This window comes from Neopsephotus bourkii, unplaced genomic scaffold, assembly GCF_033783945.1.
Source record: "Neopsephotus bourkii isolate Nb327-2 ecotype Australia unplaced genomic scaffold, CSIRO-AGI_Nbou_v1 NB_275, whole genome shotgun sequence".
Classification (NCBI taxonomy): Eukaryota; Metazoa; Chordata; class Aves; order Psittaciformes; family Psittacidae; genus Neopsephotus; species Neopsephotus bourkii.
Genome location: NW_026900784.1, coordinates 1,098,127 through 1,112,278, shown reverse-complemented (window position 1 = coordinate 1,112,278; position 14,152 = coordinate 1,098,127). Strand labels below are relative to the sequence as shown.

Below are 14,152 nucleotides of genomic sequence, written 5' to 3'. Positions count from 1 at the left end.
GACTGGAGATTCTTTTACACCTTCTGGTGCTACAGACAGAAAAGGTAAATACATTGGTGTTATAAACCCCACTATTTTGTTTAACTGATAAGTATGACTCCTTACAGATTTTATTAAGTGATTGGATTTGCATTAGGTCCTGACACTTGTCAGATGTGCGTTGAAAAATTACTAGAAAACAGTTCCGCTTATGAGGTATCTTAGGTGCAGATGTCCTGTTGCAAAAATCTGTTAGCACTGCTTCCAGCAAACATAAATGAACATGAAAAGCTCAGCTAATTAATTTACTGATATAAATGAACTTTCAGACAACAACATAAATTACACGTACCACACTAAGTGATTGCAGGAGCTTAACAGAATGTGCCACATTGATCTTCATGTTCTGTGGAGGCTTTGTTGCAAGGTCATGTATACTACTTAATTCACATAAAATATTTGCAGATCTTACAACCAGCCAATTTTATGGCATAGTGTAAAGGAAAAATTAGTTACCTTTGCTTCAGTATCTGGGATCAAGTGATCCACATTTACTGGTTATGTAGTACACAAATCACAAAATGCTCAACAAAACCTCAGTGGAACAACAGAGTCAGTTAGAGCTTTGTGTACAACTTAAAAGAGTTTGTAGCTACGACTAGTCGATAATTAAATTTAATGCTTAGCAAAAACCATCTTGGAGATAATGAAGGGGAATGAGATACACACTGACCTAAAAGTAGTGAGAGAGCTTCTTTGCTCCACCAACATTTTATATCATTTATCTGAGTAAGATTTGGATATTCTTTACTGCTGTCATGAAAACCATCTGCTACAAAACATTTGCTTATTAAGTCTGCAACTGAAGAAACAAAAATGAAGATTTTTAGAGAGTGACAGAAGTTCAAGGGGTCCCATCTTCACTTACTTATAAAATACCAGTGAACAAATAGCCTTCCTGATTTTCAGCATGCTAAGTGCTGTGAAACCACTGGGAGAAAGATACTAGAAAAGATGTCAAAGTGTAATGCTTTAAATACCCACGCATGCTTTTGTCCCCAGAAAAGAAATATGAAATAAAGAGAACACAGCATCTGGCTAATTTGCTGAGTCAACTGGTATTAGAGGTAACCCTCAGCCACTGATTTCAGTGACTAATTTGACAATATTTGATCAAATTTCAGAAGTGCCCATTAATTCTTGGAGTTTCAATTTTGACACAGACTGTACTTAGCACAGAACATCTTTCAGCTATCATTGATCTGAATGAGATCTTCACGTTCCTACAAAACAGATTAATGATGTCATAAATTTTAATATCAGAAAGAGCTGTTATGGTAATTTAGTCAGGCTTCTTTGAATTCTGAGAGCACTTCAGTAAGCGTCGCTTGCATGGAGCCTGTAACTTACAGCTGAGCTAACACATCCACAGGAAGGCTTTCAGTCTTGATTTAAAGACTTGTATGATAGTGAGCCTACCACATCCTAGATAAAGTGCTTCACAGTTAGTTACCTCAGATTCATTTTTTTTTCTGTTTCTAGCCATTTGATTTTATTATGACCTTACCTGTTAAACCACCCTTTCTAACCAGGAATCACAATTAGGCAAGCTGCAGTATGGCTCACTTTAAAGTGCTTTAAGAGTGTCAGAGAGGAAAAACACACAGAATGTGTGGGAGGGAAAAACATACATACACAATCCTGATGTGCATGGTCCCGGTAAGCTGCCAGGGCCCCTGGAGCAGGCAGTGCAGGAGGAAGCATCAGGCCCCTTGGTGCAGACAGGAAGGGCAGGCAGCACACCTGCAGTTCTGGCAATCGCATAGAGATGTCATGACTCCAAGTCCCCAGTGTATTCCAGTATGTGGTGTTCAAATGAGGCTAGCATATCATAAGATCATTTCCATCAACCTACCCTCATCATCACTTAGCACTTCACATTTGGTCAGCTGATGTATTTATTTCTTGGTCCTTGGCATTTATTCTGTATTCTTTTGTATTACATATTAGGGATATGACAGAAGCCTGGCTTAAAACCAGTAGTCACCACAGGGACCTCTGCAGATGTATCCCCATGGACTGTGCTAGTTGTGCTTGAGATAAGGAGCCTCCACTACCATTTTTCTGAAAGATTTAAGCCTGTAGTCCCTCAAAATATCAGAGAGCTTGAAGGATGGGTTGGGTCATATGTTGAACACCTAATTACAATGTCTTGTTATGGTAAAAAGAGGATTTTTTTATTTGCTGTAATGTTATAAAATTCTGAAAGAAACAAATACAGAAGGCATAAGAGAGTATTATTTTTTAAATATACAGCATTTTTAAGAAAAAGGGTTGAAAGCACATTCACATACATGTGTTGTCAAATATATGGCATCAACAAACTGGTACGAGAGCACATCTGTATGTTAGTCATGTCAAATCTAACCCAGACTTGTCCTTATTCTGGATTCACTCATAGTATATGAATGACTTTAAACCCAATTACAATATTAAAGTTTATAAATTAAATTTTGGCCACATGCATTGAATGTTCCCCAAAATAATGTTGGTGTTAGGTGAACAGAAAAGCATCTCACCCCACACTCATACTCAAGAATTTGTAGTTCCCAGTTTAGGTGGGGATTTTACTGTAATAAAAAGTAAATGTTTATGAGAAATAATTTCACATTGGTGGGGAGAGACAAATCACATATATCACAACTTGGAAAATCCAGAATCTTGTGGGTTTTTTACCTTTCAGTAACTTCAGGTATAAAACTTGCACAGAAAGTGCACTATGTGTTTTGCACAAAAGCAAAGAGGTCAAATAATTTCCCTTCACGTGATTAATCAGTGCATACCCCTAACCAATTATTTTCTCACCTCCAGCCCTCCTCCTTAATAGGATTTGTCTCTGGTACCATTTTCCTCAGTGCAGACATGTCCTTGCAAGTCCTTTATCAGACAGTAGATACGAGCGGGTAGCTCTACAGTTTGCCAAGGGGACAGAAACTTGGGGGGGAAGGGGCCAGAAGCAGCCCCAGGGCGGCGGCTCGGATACCAAGTGGTGCTGGATGGCGGCAAGCACTGAGCTCCGTGGAGCTGGGTCAGACTCAGCAGGCCAACCTTGCGCCGCGCTGGGCCCTTCGCGCCGCTGGGCGGGGCGGCACTGCCGGAAGCGCAGTGAGCTCCCGCCTCGCGCAGGGGTCGGAGGTCACGCGCGCCGACGGTGCGGGGTGAGGGGGTCTCGCGGTGCTCTGCTGCGTTCATGGAGGGCTCTGGAGACGAAGAGCCGGAGGCTGAGGGGCCGCTGCAGCAGCTGGTGAAGCGGCAGCGTAAGGAGAAGCGAGAGCTCCAGGGTGAGGGGCCCACGGGCCGGGGAAGGGCGGACGGCGGAGAAGGTTGGGGAGCTGGGGAAAGCAAAGCAGCTCCTTCAGGCGCCGGCCTCGTCGGGGGATGGTGAGGAGGCGTGGGGCGGGTTAGGGTTATGCTCTCGGCTTTTTCCCGGAGGGCGCTCCAAGGGAGCGAAGCTGGGAGCCCCGCACGGCCCCGGGAGTAGCTGGGGATTAACCGCACAGCTCTGGGGAGGGAGGGAGCGGCCCTTGCAGGGCTTTAGCCAGAGGCAGCGGGCGGCGGCCATGGAGGTGCTGCGTCTTGACAGGGGTGTCAGAGCTGTGCGAGGTGTGGTTCTTGGCACCTCTGAGGCACGGTAACGCTCGAGAGCCATAACACAATGCTGGGTTATTAGCATTATGTTAGCGTTTTGCTGCTTGTGTTCTGAGGTAAACAAGGTATGGTTTTGTTAGGCATTTTAGAGTGAAAAGTCTGCGTAAGGGGCCTTGCTGTCATGCAGCTTTTTCATTCAAAGTGCAGTTGATCTGAAGTTAGCTTTTATATTCTGGCCAGCCAAAGTAAAGTATCTGTAGTAGAAGATCTGTGTGGTCTTACACTGCTACACTGCTTACCATCACAAGCCACACTTCACCTACCCTGTTATGGTAGATCAATATAGTTAAGTAATTTCAGTAGTTATCTGGATTCTGTATTGTTGTTTCTAACCTTTTTGTTAAGCCTTTCTCGTTGCTGGTATTCTTGGGTAAGCTATTACTCTCTGGTAAGTTGTTCTCATTGTTATGGCCTTTTCCTTGTTTGGCTTTTTTTGCCATGTAATGAAATAGCCCCATCTGCAGCCTTTTATCAGTTAGAGAGTTAAAGAAGAGGAGAAACAGTACTGGGCATGGTATTGTCATTATATGTACAGGAACATACTTTTTTGATATGCCTTCCTTCAAGTTTGGTTGAAGTTGAAAAGAAAAGTAGGAATTGAGGTTCGTGGTTAGGTGGCTGGAGCACATGGAACATTGGTTGGGAGAGGCTGAGGAGCAAAGGGTTTTTTCATCTAGAGAAGGTGATAGGGGATAACTAAATGTAGTCCTCTGCTAAAGTTGGTAAGGGTATCCAGAAGACAGAGCCCTTGTCTTGCCAGTCAAGAGAGGCAGGTGTCCTATAGTCACACATCTTCCTACCTGAAAAATACATTCCTGGTAAATGAAGTGGTAACTGTTTGACAGAGAGCAAAACAATTTGTTCATAAGAATAGCATAAAGTGCATCTCAGCCTCTGAAAATCCAGCATTTCCTCCAGTTGATGACACTTGTCTCCACCACCCCCATATACTCTCCATTTGTATTTGTGTGTGCCTCTGAAGTCCCAGATTTCCTTCTCCCTCATTATTAATTTTTATGAACAAAATACTCTTCTGTCTTTCAGACTCACCTGATCTGTGAGGCTGATGCTTTGCAGAAATCTTTCAGTATAAGCATCATTGCTGCTTTCTCTTAAAAAGTTTAATTATCATCCCCATCATCTTCAGCTTAATGTGTCAGTCACGGGTGAATGACAGGAAATTGTACAGCTGATGAATAGGTGGCACGGTGTTAAATAGTTGGGGCTGTAACTCTAAAACAGTGAATACAGAACTAGCAGTGAATATTCATCTAAGAGCACAGGTTGTGGAAGCTGTTATTGTTCAGTCTGGAGAAGAAGAAAAGACTATTGGGGATCTGGGTGTAGATCCAACTGCGTAATATATAGACCCAGATTTTGTAAAGTGAAGTGTAGAGAATGAACTGTAGAAAACGTCTGAAAGTGGTAACAACAAAAATCCTTGTAGGAGGAAAAAGGGAGAATATTTTCATAACACGAATGCCTAAACATTGGAAAAAAAAAACCAGGCCAGAAAGGTTGCAAAGTGTCCATCCTTGGAGACTTTGCACAGTCATCTGAATAGTTCCAGATCAGTCTGAATCAGTGTTACCTGATGTAGCTTTGATTCAGCCCTGCATCAAGCAGGAGGTTGAACCAGGTGACCTCTGGACATGCTTTCTAACAAAGCTATTCTATGGTTTGAGAAATGGAGCGTTGACTTGCAGTCTAAAAATACTTAAGGAATTTAAGCAAGTTGAGGTTTATTTTTTTTTTCTTCTTGAATAGAAGAAATTTGCTTTTGGAAACTTTACTTAAAAGGATAGGTAAACTCTTTTTTACTTTTAATTTACTGCTTGTGTAATTAAAAATTTGCATGTCTTCCCTGTGACAGGATTTGAGATCTCAATGCCCAGATAATCTTTTCTAAGACAACAGGCTGATGTCTGCTGCATTGAAGCTCATAAGCATTTATAATAGTAACCTGGCATAAGTTTCTCCTCTTTTTTGGGTACAGCATTTGCATCTTTTAAGAAAAATATAGCTGCTTTAAAATGTGATCATAAAGGGCAGTCTCATAGCTGAACTGTTAAAACCTACCAATATGTTGGTATTTGTAAAGTTTTTTCTGCATAACTTGCCTGCAGTTGTCTTTTCTGTGGTGTCTGAACTGTCTATGCTTAGAGATAATCTTTATTTCACTACTTCTCTAACAGCAAAAATTCAAGGCATGAAAAATGCTGTTCCCAAGAATGATAAAAAGAGACGAAAACAGCTGGCTGATGAAGTTTCCAAACTAGAAGCAGAACTTGAACAGAAGCACAAGGAGGAATTAAAGCAGCTGAAGGAAGTTTCACCTGAGCAGAATAAGGTAGTTTCCTTAACTTGAGCTGGACAGAGCTTATAGCTAAATTAGTGGAATACAGTTATCTGTGAATTATGCTAATGCTCCTTGCTCATACATCTCCTGAAATGTTTCTTTTGGCTGTTTAAGTCTTGTAAAGAAACAAACGAACATCTTTCTGCCTGATATTTCTGGACTAGGTGTTTTTCTTTTAGTGACCTAACAAAGAGTTAAGCAGAATGTACTTTGGTTTGAAAGTGAGAGTGAAGAGACTTCTGAATTACTTGTAGGGAAATAGACTTGATTGAGAAGCATCTGCTGAGAAGCACTGTGGGGAATGAAACATGCTCAGTTGTTAGTTACGAGCCTTTAACAATCTTCTGTAGTAGTTTTTAAGTAGATGTTTAATGCATAAGCGTTAAATATAATGCTTCTGTTTACCTGAATCTTAGATTAATTTCAGGAGTCTTATTTTACTAAGTGAGCTGTCAAAACTTTATGATGGACCTTTCAGGCTAAAATCCTTGCCCTGGAAAAGGAAAAGCTTTCCCTTTTGGCCAGTAAGCAGTGTTCACACTTCAGTGTGGAAGCTTGTACTAGAACATACAGAGCAAACTGGAGATGTGCAGCTCATAACTGTATCTTTGGTGAGACTACAGAAAAAGTAATAAAATGCATGACTCTCGTCTGGGACGTAAAGTGCTTTACTTTTGGCTTTGACGGGTTCTGTGCTATACACAGATCTTTATGGTTAAACTTCATAAATATACCCTGGAATTACCTAGGAACAGAATTTAAAATTGTTTCAGGAGATGTGCATCTCCTGAATGGATATTGATATCCATGGATATCCTGAATGGATATGGATATCTTTAATGGATATCTTCTTCCTTATCATTTATACTAATAAGAACATTTAACTTTTCTTTTTTCTTCTAGACAGATTCTGTAGCTGATGGGGTTGCAAATTTAGAGCTTGAAGGAGCAGAGCAGCATATTCAGCATCCTCGAATATCAAAAGCACAGAAGAGGAGGGTATGACTTAATATTTCAATCACATATTTGTAAAATTTTAAAGTAATATTCACTTAAACTAAACTGTAATAACCAGAGTTAAACGGTTTTGCAGGGGACATTACCTGGCTAATTCAGTATTGACACTGTACCTACTGAATGCCTTGAAAATCTGTAAAGCTGCTACCTAGAGATACGTAAGCATTTTATAAATAGTTGTAGTTTTTCACCCTCAGCTGTGAGCTGGTAATCAGAATAGGTCAGGAGATGGGAGGCAGAAAAAAAATAATCATTATGTAAAGCAAATCCTTGAAAATAATTTCACTAAAAACTTTAATAAATAAAGTAATTGAATTAAAATAATGTAACATACTACATGGAAGTTATGCAAGTAGAATTTTAAATATTTACCAAAAGAACATAAATACTGAAGTTCTTACAGCTTTTGATTTAAGAAACACCACTCGATGTCCAGGCCATTAGGGTTGAATCTTGTTAAGTTTTGTATGTTAGATCGCGATGGATTAACATTCTCATTGTATCTATATGAATGTTGGTTCAGGGCCAGAGGACTACTGCTTTATTGCAGAGTCCATCCCCTGTTACATCATCACTGATGCAGGGCTGCCTTGTAACACATACGATAAAAATGTTCTTAATCCATGGCACCACATCTAGGCAAATTGACAGCTCTGGAGTCTGGTTTTCATGTATTGTGTTTGCCTTAACCAGTCTGATCTTAATTTGTGGTGAATTTAAAGTGTGAAAGTGGGAAAGCTCATTCTCTACTGCTTAATTTTTATTTGCTCATTTACTTTGACTCTTATTCCCTTGTAAATATGAGTGTAAACTTACGAAGCGTTCTATTAAAGTTATGTTGTGTATTATTTCATCCCCGTAGTATTCTCTGTGTATGCATGCATTCTTATCCGTCCTTTAGGTTAGGAGCAGCTTTTTTTATGTGTGCAGCATAGCCAGAGGGAGTTTCAGTTTCCTGCCGTGAACTCCTTTATACAATCACATGCGTAAGCAGTGGATCTCAAACTTATTATGAAAAAGCCATATTTTCTGTTGTTTAGTTAGAATTCCCATACTTGACTTGTTTTTCAGTGTGTTGAAATAGGTGATCCTGAAAAAAAATGACTACAGTTAATGGCCTTTGTGCAGTCTTGTAACGTGTTATTTTATATATTGTTCTAATGAGGATTTCTCCAGTAACATAATTTCTGGTGTGGTGTCAGAGGGAGTTAGGGTATATTGGTCACTTACCGATTGCTAAACTTTGGGTTTAGAAGGTCTCTTAAGATTTCGTAGTACTGATTCAGGTGAACATTTCACAGATACAAATGTACTAAGAAAACACCTGAAGAGTTAGAAGCAAGCACTAAGCTAAGAACTGTACAGGTGTCTTCTAAATATTAATGTTTGTGTGTGTGTTTTAAATCTAAGGAGAAAAAAGCTGCTTTGGAGAAAGAAAGAGAAGAAAGAATAGCTGAAGCTGAGATAGCAAACTTAACAGGTGCTAGACATCTTGAAAGTCAGAAACTTGCTTCCCTGTTGGCAGCAAGGCACTTGGAGATTAAACAGATCCCTTCAGATGGCCACTGCATGTACAGAGCTATTGAAGATCAGCTCAAGGATCAACACAATTCCTGGACTGTTGCAACTCTGAGGAATCAAACAGCAAAGTATATGCAGAGTCACTTTGATGACTTCCTGCCATTTCTTACAAATCCTAGTACTGGTGATATGTACAGCAGAGGTAAGACTTAGGGCATAAGAGACTCTAAAAACTGTTAGTTATTTCTGATAAATATCTATCTTAGTTACAGCTGAATTGGGATTAACCCATTATGGTTTGTTCCTGAACTTTGTTACTTTGTTGGTTCAGCTGTGTTCTCTGGAACACAACTATGATCTACTGTGATACTTGGTACACCTGAATTTTTGGAATTATTTTTTAATAATCTTTGTATTTTTTTCTTTACGGTAATCTAACAAAACATTATTCCACATTAAAAACAATGCAAAAAAATGCTGATTACTAGGTGGTAATCATGTTCTGGCATGTGACTGAAGTTGTTATGAACACCTTGTTACAACTAACTTACCAGGTTTGGGATGATTTTTTGTCAGTTTCATACTGGTGTTTTCAGTTTGTATAGGAAAGCTGTTAAAAGGGAGTGTGAAATTCAAAACAAATCTGTTTAACAGTTTGCTTAGATGCTTTTCATTATTCTACCCTTTATTTTCAGTGTTTATGCTTGGTCTTTTGGAGCCCTTATAAACAGACTAAACTGAAAAATATAAAAACATTTAGTGTGGAGCAGTGGTGTAAGCTGAGTAAATGTAGTTAAATGGAATTCATGTTCTACTTACTTGAGCAATAGATGATTTATTCATTCATGTTATTCATACTCCCTGTTTGGAACAACATGTAAATAACTTTATACATTGTTTTGAACTTACTGCTCCGTTCATTTATTAGTTACAGCTGTGGATTTCATTTGGTGACTGGGGGCTGTTGTGAAGTAGGAGGCACCTTTTCCCATGTTGACAGAGATAATTGTCATAGGATAAATGATCCCCAAGAGAAGACTGAATAAAGTTGCTACAAAGCAGCAGAAAGTTGTAGTTTTCTTATGTTTCTTAAATCTGTTTTAGAGGGAATGTATGAAAAACAATTCTGAGCAGTCTTCAGAGAATCTGTTCTTTCTTTATCAGAATCTGTTCATGGGATTCAGAAGTCTGAAGAGTTGTAATTTATAAATTTGAAAGCTCAGTTCCAGTAGAACATGATTTGTAAAAGGACTGTTTTGCTGTTAACAAAGAAGCTATTGGGAATAAATACCTCAGAGGTTAAAAACAAGGCAGCTAATTTGAAAATCTGTTGAAGTAGGTTTTTATAAACATACCTGACACCCAGGTAACTGAACAGCTTAGTGTACTACTTGCTATCCCATTCTTATCTATTTATCTTTATCTCTGAAACTTAACAGGAAGAAGAGTGTATGTAATTTCATGCTTGTTAGCAGTTCCCTAAATAAAAAAAATCTAAAATATAAATCTGTGCTTCTTGTACGTAACTGTTTTTATTCCTGTCTTCAGTCTTCCTTTTTTTTTTCCCCTGAACCAGTTAATGGGTGGATTTTTTTTGGCCTCTGGTGTTTTATTTTCCTTCTCTTCAGTGAACATAGATATTTTCCTGTATAATATATTTGGGATTTTCAGGTTCTAGTTCTTCATTATAGAATCAGTACTTTTCCTCAGTTGCTTGTTCTTAACCAAGGACTAAAAGTTGCCTTTTCTTTCCTTGCAGAAGAATTTGAAAAATACTGTGATGACATAGCAAATACAGCTGCATGGGGTGGTCAGCTGGAAGTAAGTATTGTATTGACCATTTTTATTTGTGAAATTCTGAATACCTTCAAAAAAGGGCTTCACAAGAAAGAATACCCAAACGAATAAGGGAACATAGTCATAAACCATTTATCCAGAACTTTTTCCTATGGTTATAAATTGTTTCTGCTTTTCTCATGGTATGTCACTATTCAGATGTATTTGACAACATGCAGGTTAATGAATTTAGTACTTCTAAATGTCATTAGAAAGACTGACAATATAAGTGGGGGAAGACTTTCTAAGGAGAAAGCCTTTTATGATGCAAGCTTAGATGGTAACAAGGCTGACTAGAATACAGCAATGTTAATTTTTGTAACATAAACCAGAACTTGAGCTTAAGAAAATATTTATTTTAGTTTGTCTTATTTATTCTTTTATGAAAGAGTAGTTACCAATTTACTGAAGTTAGCCCAATGTTACCTGTGTTTTATCATCAAAACAATGATTAAAGTAACCTGTTCTTAATTAAAGTTTAAAACATGAAAATAATTTTGCTTATTTTAGTAAAGTGCATTTTCTAACAATATTTGAAATGTTATGCCTGAATTCATGTCGGCTAAAACTAGATGTCATCTCCTCCCTGCATTGGATTTAATCCTGTTACTGAATTGCTTTTATACCTTGAAGCTAAGGGCTTTGTCGCACATTTTGCAAACACCTATTGAAGTTGTGCAAATGGATTCCCCTCCCATTATTGTTGGTGAAGAATATTCAGGGAAACCAATAATACTTGTGTAAGTATATAAATTTTATCCCTTCTTAAAATTACTGCACTTTCTTCTACAGCAGAGGGCTCAGCTTTGATTCTCACCTGCTCTTTTATTTGCTGTTACATATCTGATGTTGAAATGCTGCTTGAATACTGAACTTGAAGATCAGAAATTATGTTTGTGATAGACACAGTTTAAAAATACTAAGATAAGTTTTAAGATACTTGTAATTAGAGTTCTTAAAATGCTGTCAGTCAGCCTGAAGTGTGATTCAGTCACTGTTTATAGAATGCAGGTCGAAGGACGTGATCCTGCCCCTCTACTCTGCTCTTGTGAGACCTCACCTGGAGTATTGTGTGCAGTTCTGGTGTCCTCAACATAAAAAGGACATGGAACTGTTGGAACAAGTCCAGAGGAGGGCCACAAGGATGATCAGGGGACTGGAGCACCTCCCGTCTGAAGATAGGCTGAGAAAGTTGGGGCTCTTCAGCCTGGAGGAGGCTGCGTGGAGACCTCATAGCAGCCTTCCAGTATCTGAAGGGGGCCTATAGGAACGCTGGGAAGGGACTCTTCATTAGGGACTGTAGTGACAGGACAAGGGGTAATGGGTTCAAACTTAAACAGGAGAAGTTTAGATTGGATATAAGGAGGAAATTCTTTCCTGTTAGGGTGGTGAGGCACTGGAATAGGTTGCCCAGGGAGGTTGTGAATGCTCCATCCCTGGCGGTGTTCAAGGCCAGGTTGTACGAGGCCTTGGGTGATATAGTTTAGAGCGAGGTGTCCCTGCCCATGGCAGGGGGGTTGGAACTTGATGATCTTAAGGTCCTTTCCAACCCTAACTATTCTATGATTCTATTTTATCTCTTTCATAATTACAAAATAGTAGTGAAAATGATGGAAAATGCAGGAACTTTTTTATATTTTTTTTTTCCCTTCCCCTCTTTGAAGTTGTTGTCGATCTGTACCTGGAAGTCACCGGAATTTGAAACTATTAATACTCTTCTGTTTAATGACCCTGTATTTTCTGTGCTAAAACTTGAATTTGTCTAAGCTATCTTCCAGTGTTATTAACATTTATCATGACGTATACTTTTAGATAAACTGAACACTAATTCTGTAACTTTTTTTTCTTTCCCAGGTATATGAGACATGCCTATGGATTAGGTGAACATTACAATTCTGTAAAACTTCTAACAGACACTCTTACAGAAAACGGCAGCTAGCATACAAAATCAGATATCTACATGGATAACAGTTGTATCTTGATGTGTTGGGCTCCAGACAATTCCCAGATAGACTGGAAAGTAAAACTAAATGTAATGGATTAAAAATGAAAAATACTTACAAGGTTTGACTGTAAATCAGAAATAGCTCTTGATTTAAAACAAAACCAAACAACAGTATTTTGAACTTGTTGAAATTAATCATGCTTAGAAGATCTGCTCCAAAAGGATGGCTGTGTAGATTGGATCTTTCTTTCTTCTTCTTTTTTTTTTTTTTTTTTTTCCAATAGAGCTTCTTCCCATGCTGTAGTGAAAATACCGAGTAGTAACTGTTTTGTTAAATCTGCATTTCTGCTGCAGAGTTCAGATTACCTGAAGGTTCCTGTTACATTCTTTCTGGCAGGTTTTGATTACTGCGGAAGAGTAAAGGCATTTAAAAGATTTGATTTTATTTTGATGGATGGAATAGCCTCTACAATGTTTTTGGTTGTTTTTATTTCCAGCAGGATCTAGCTTTAACACTGTAGTAGGGATCTTCTTGTTTAATTGGGCAGAGAAGAGCAGGAGGCAAATCCAGTAGTAGAGTATCTTGCTTGTCTGAAGGAATTGCACAATTTAAAGACTTTTGCCAAGATTTTACTAAGGTTTGAGGGAGGGCTTCACTTTTTTTTTCCCTGGCAGTTGACAGGTCAACTGAACACTCGGTGCTGTTCCTAGTACTGAATCTGTAGGAAAAGCACTGTTGTTTGTGACTAGACATCATAATATTGATGCAGGTTAAATGTGCTTTTCATCCTTCATAGTCTTTCATCTGTGCATTTCAGTAACACTGAAATCTTACAAACAAAAAGCTTCTCAATATCCTCACTTGAGGTAGTGAAACTCATCTGACCTCGTAATCTATGGATCTGCTGAGCTGAACACTTAGTGTTCTAAAGTATGATGTTTTGTAATGCTCTAAAACAGTTGGTTGCATACAGGTGTTAAACTAAACACTTCGTGTTTTGTTAGCTTTAAAGGTGATCTGCAGAGTAATTAATCTTGTTCTCATTGCTCCTTATGACGCACAGAGACTTGAAAGGTGGAGGTTTTTTAAAATGGCTTGCTTATTTTACATTAGAAGTGCTGATTTTTGTCTTTAAGTTACTGTAAATGTGACGCCAAAATTAAGCACCATACTGAAACCAAAGTTATGATGTAGTTGTTTTCTAACCATAGAAGTGGGGGTTTTTTTGTTTTGTTTTGTTTTTTAAAGTCTTAGTCAATAACATGATAATTTGTCTGTATTTTAGTGCTGATGAATTGGTTTGGAGAAAATCAATTCACACCAAGTTTAAACGTCTTTGCCCTCCTTTGAGGATTATGAGCTAACAGTGCACATCTTGTAGTCCTTTGGTAAAGCTAGCCAGCAGATTGACATTCTTGGGATTTATAAATTACAAAGAAAAAGCTGCTCTTAAGAAGGAGGAGAGAAGTGTTCACTTTATGGATCAGAATATGTCTTGATTTAAAGCACTTTGAAAGAGAGGGCGGGGAAAAAATCAGGCAATTGTAGCAGGGAGGTTTGGACATGCAAAATTTGAATTGTGACTTCAGACTGGTGCCTGCTGGGAAAACAAAGTATTAATCAGATCAAGAGATTTTTTACATCCTTATTTATCTGGTACAGTATAGCAAATAGAGCTGTATTTATAGCAGCTGGTTTACTGTAGAATTTGGTTTATTACCTTGGTTATATAAAACTATGTTTTTAATTTCAAACAAAAAATTTGGATACACTAGTATGGAAAAAG

At 38.3% G+C, this 14,152-nt stretch overlaps 1 protein-coding gene across 1 annotated transcript; it reads left to right on the top strand.

Moving 5' to 3' along the window:
- Window positions 1–3,136: 3,136 nt before the first annotated feature.
- OTUD6B (OTU deubiquitinase 6B) lies at window positions 3,137–12,810 on the top strand. The gene is made up of 7 exons (XM_061346773.1): window positions 3,137–3,320; window positions 5,883–6,037; window positions 6,950–7,045; window positions 8,474–8,786; window positions 10,344–10,405; window positions 11,054–11,160; window positions 12,275–12,810. The coding sequence occupies exons 1-7, from the start codon at window positions 3,230–3,232 to the stop codon at window positions 12,357–12,359; spliced, it is 909 nt and encodes a 302-aa protein (XP_061202757.1). The 5' UTR covers window positions 3,137–3,229; the 3' UTR covers window positions 12,360–12,810.
- Window positions 12,811–14,152: the final 1,342 nt, after the last annotated feature.

Bases quoted from the DNA above. Each gene is read 5' to 3' on its own strand.
- OTUD6B (XM_061346773.1), top strand. From the start codon at position 3,230: ATGGAGGGCTCTGGAGACGAAGAGCCGGAGGCTGAGGGGCCGCTGCAG. The intron at 7,046-8,473 runs GTATGACTTAAT...TTTAAATCTAAG, and splicing joins CAAAAGCACAGAAGAGGAGG to GAGAAAAAAGCTGCTTTGGA. The intron at 10,406-11,053 runs GTAAGTATTGTA...TATACCTTGAAG, and splicing joins CATGGGGTGGTCAGCTGGAA to CTAAGGGCTTTGTCGCACAT.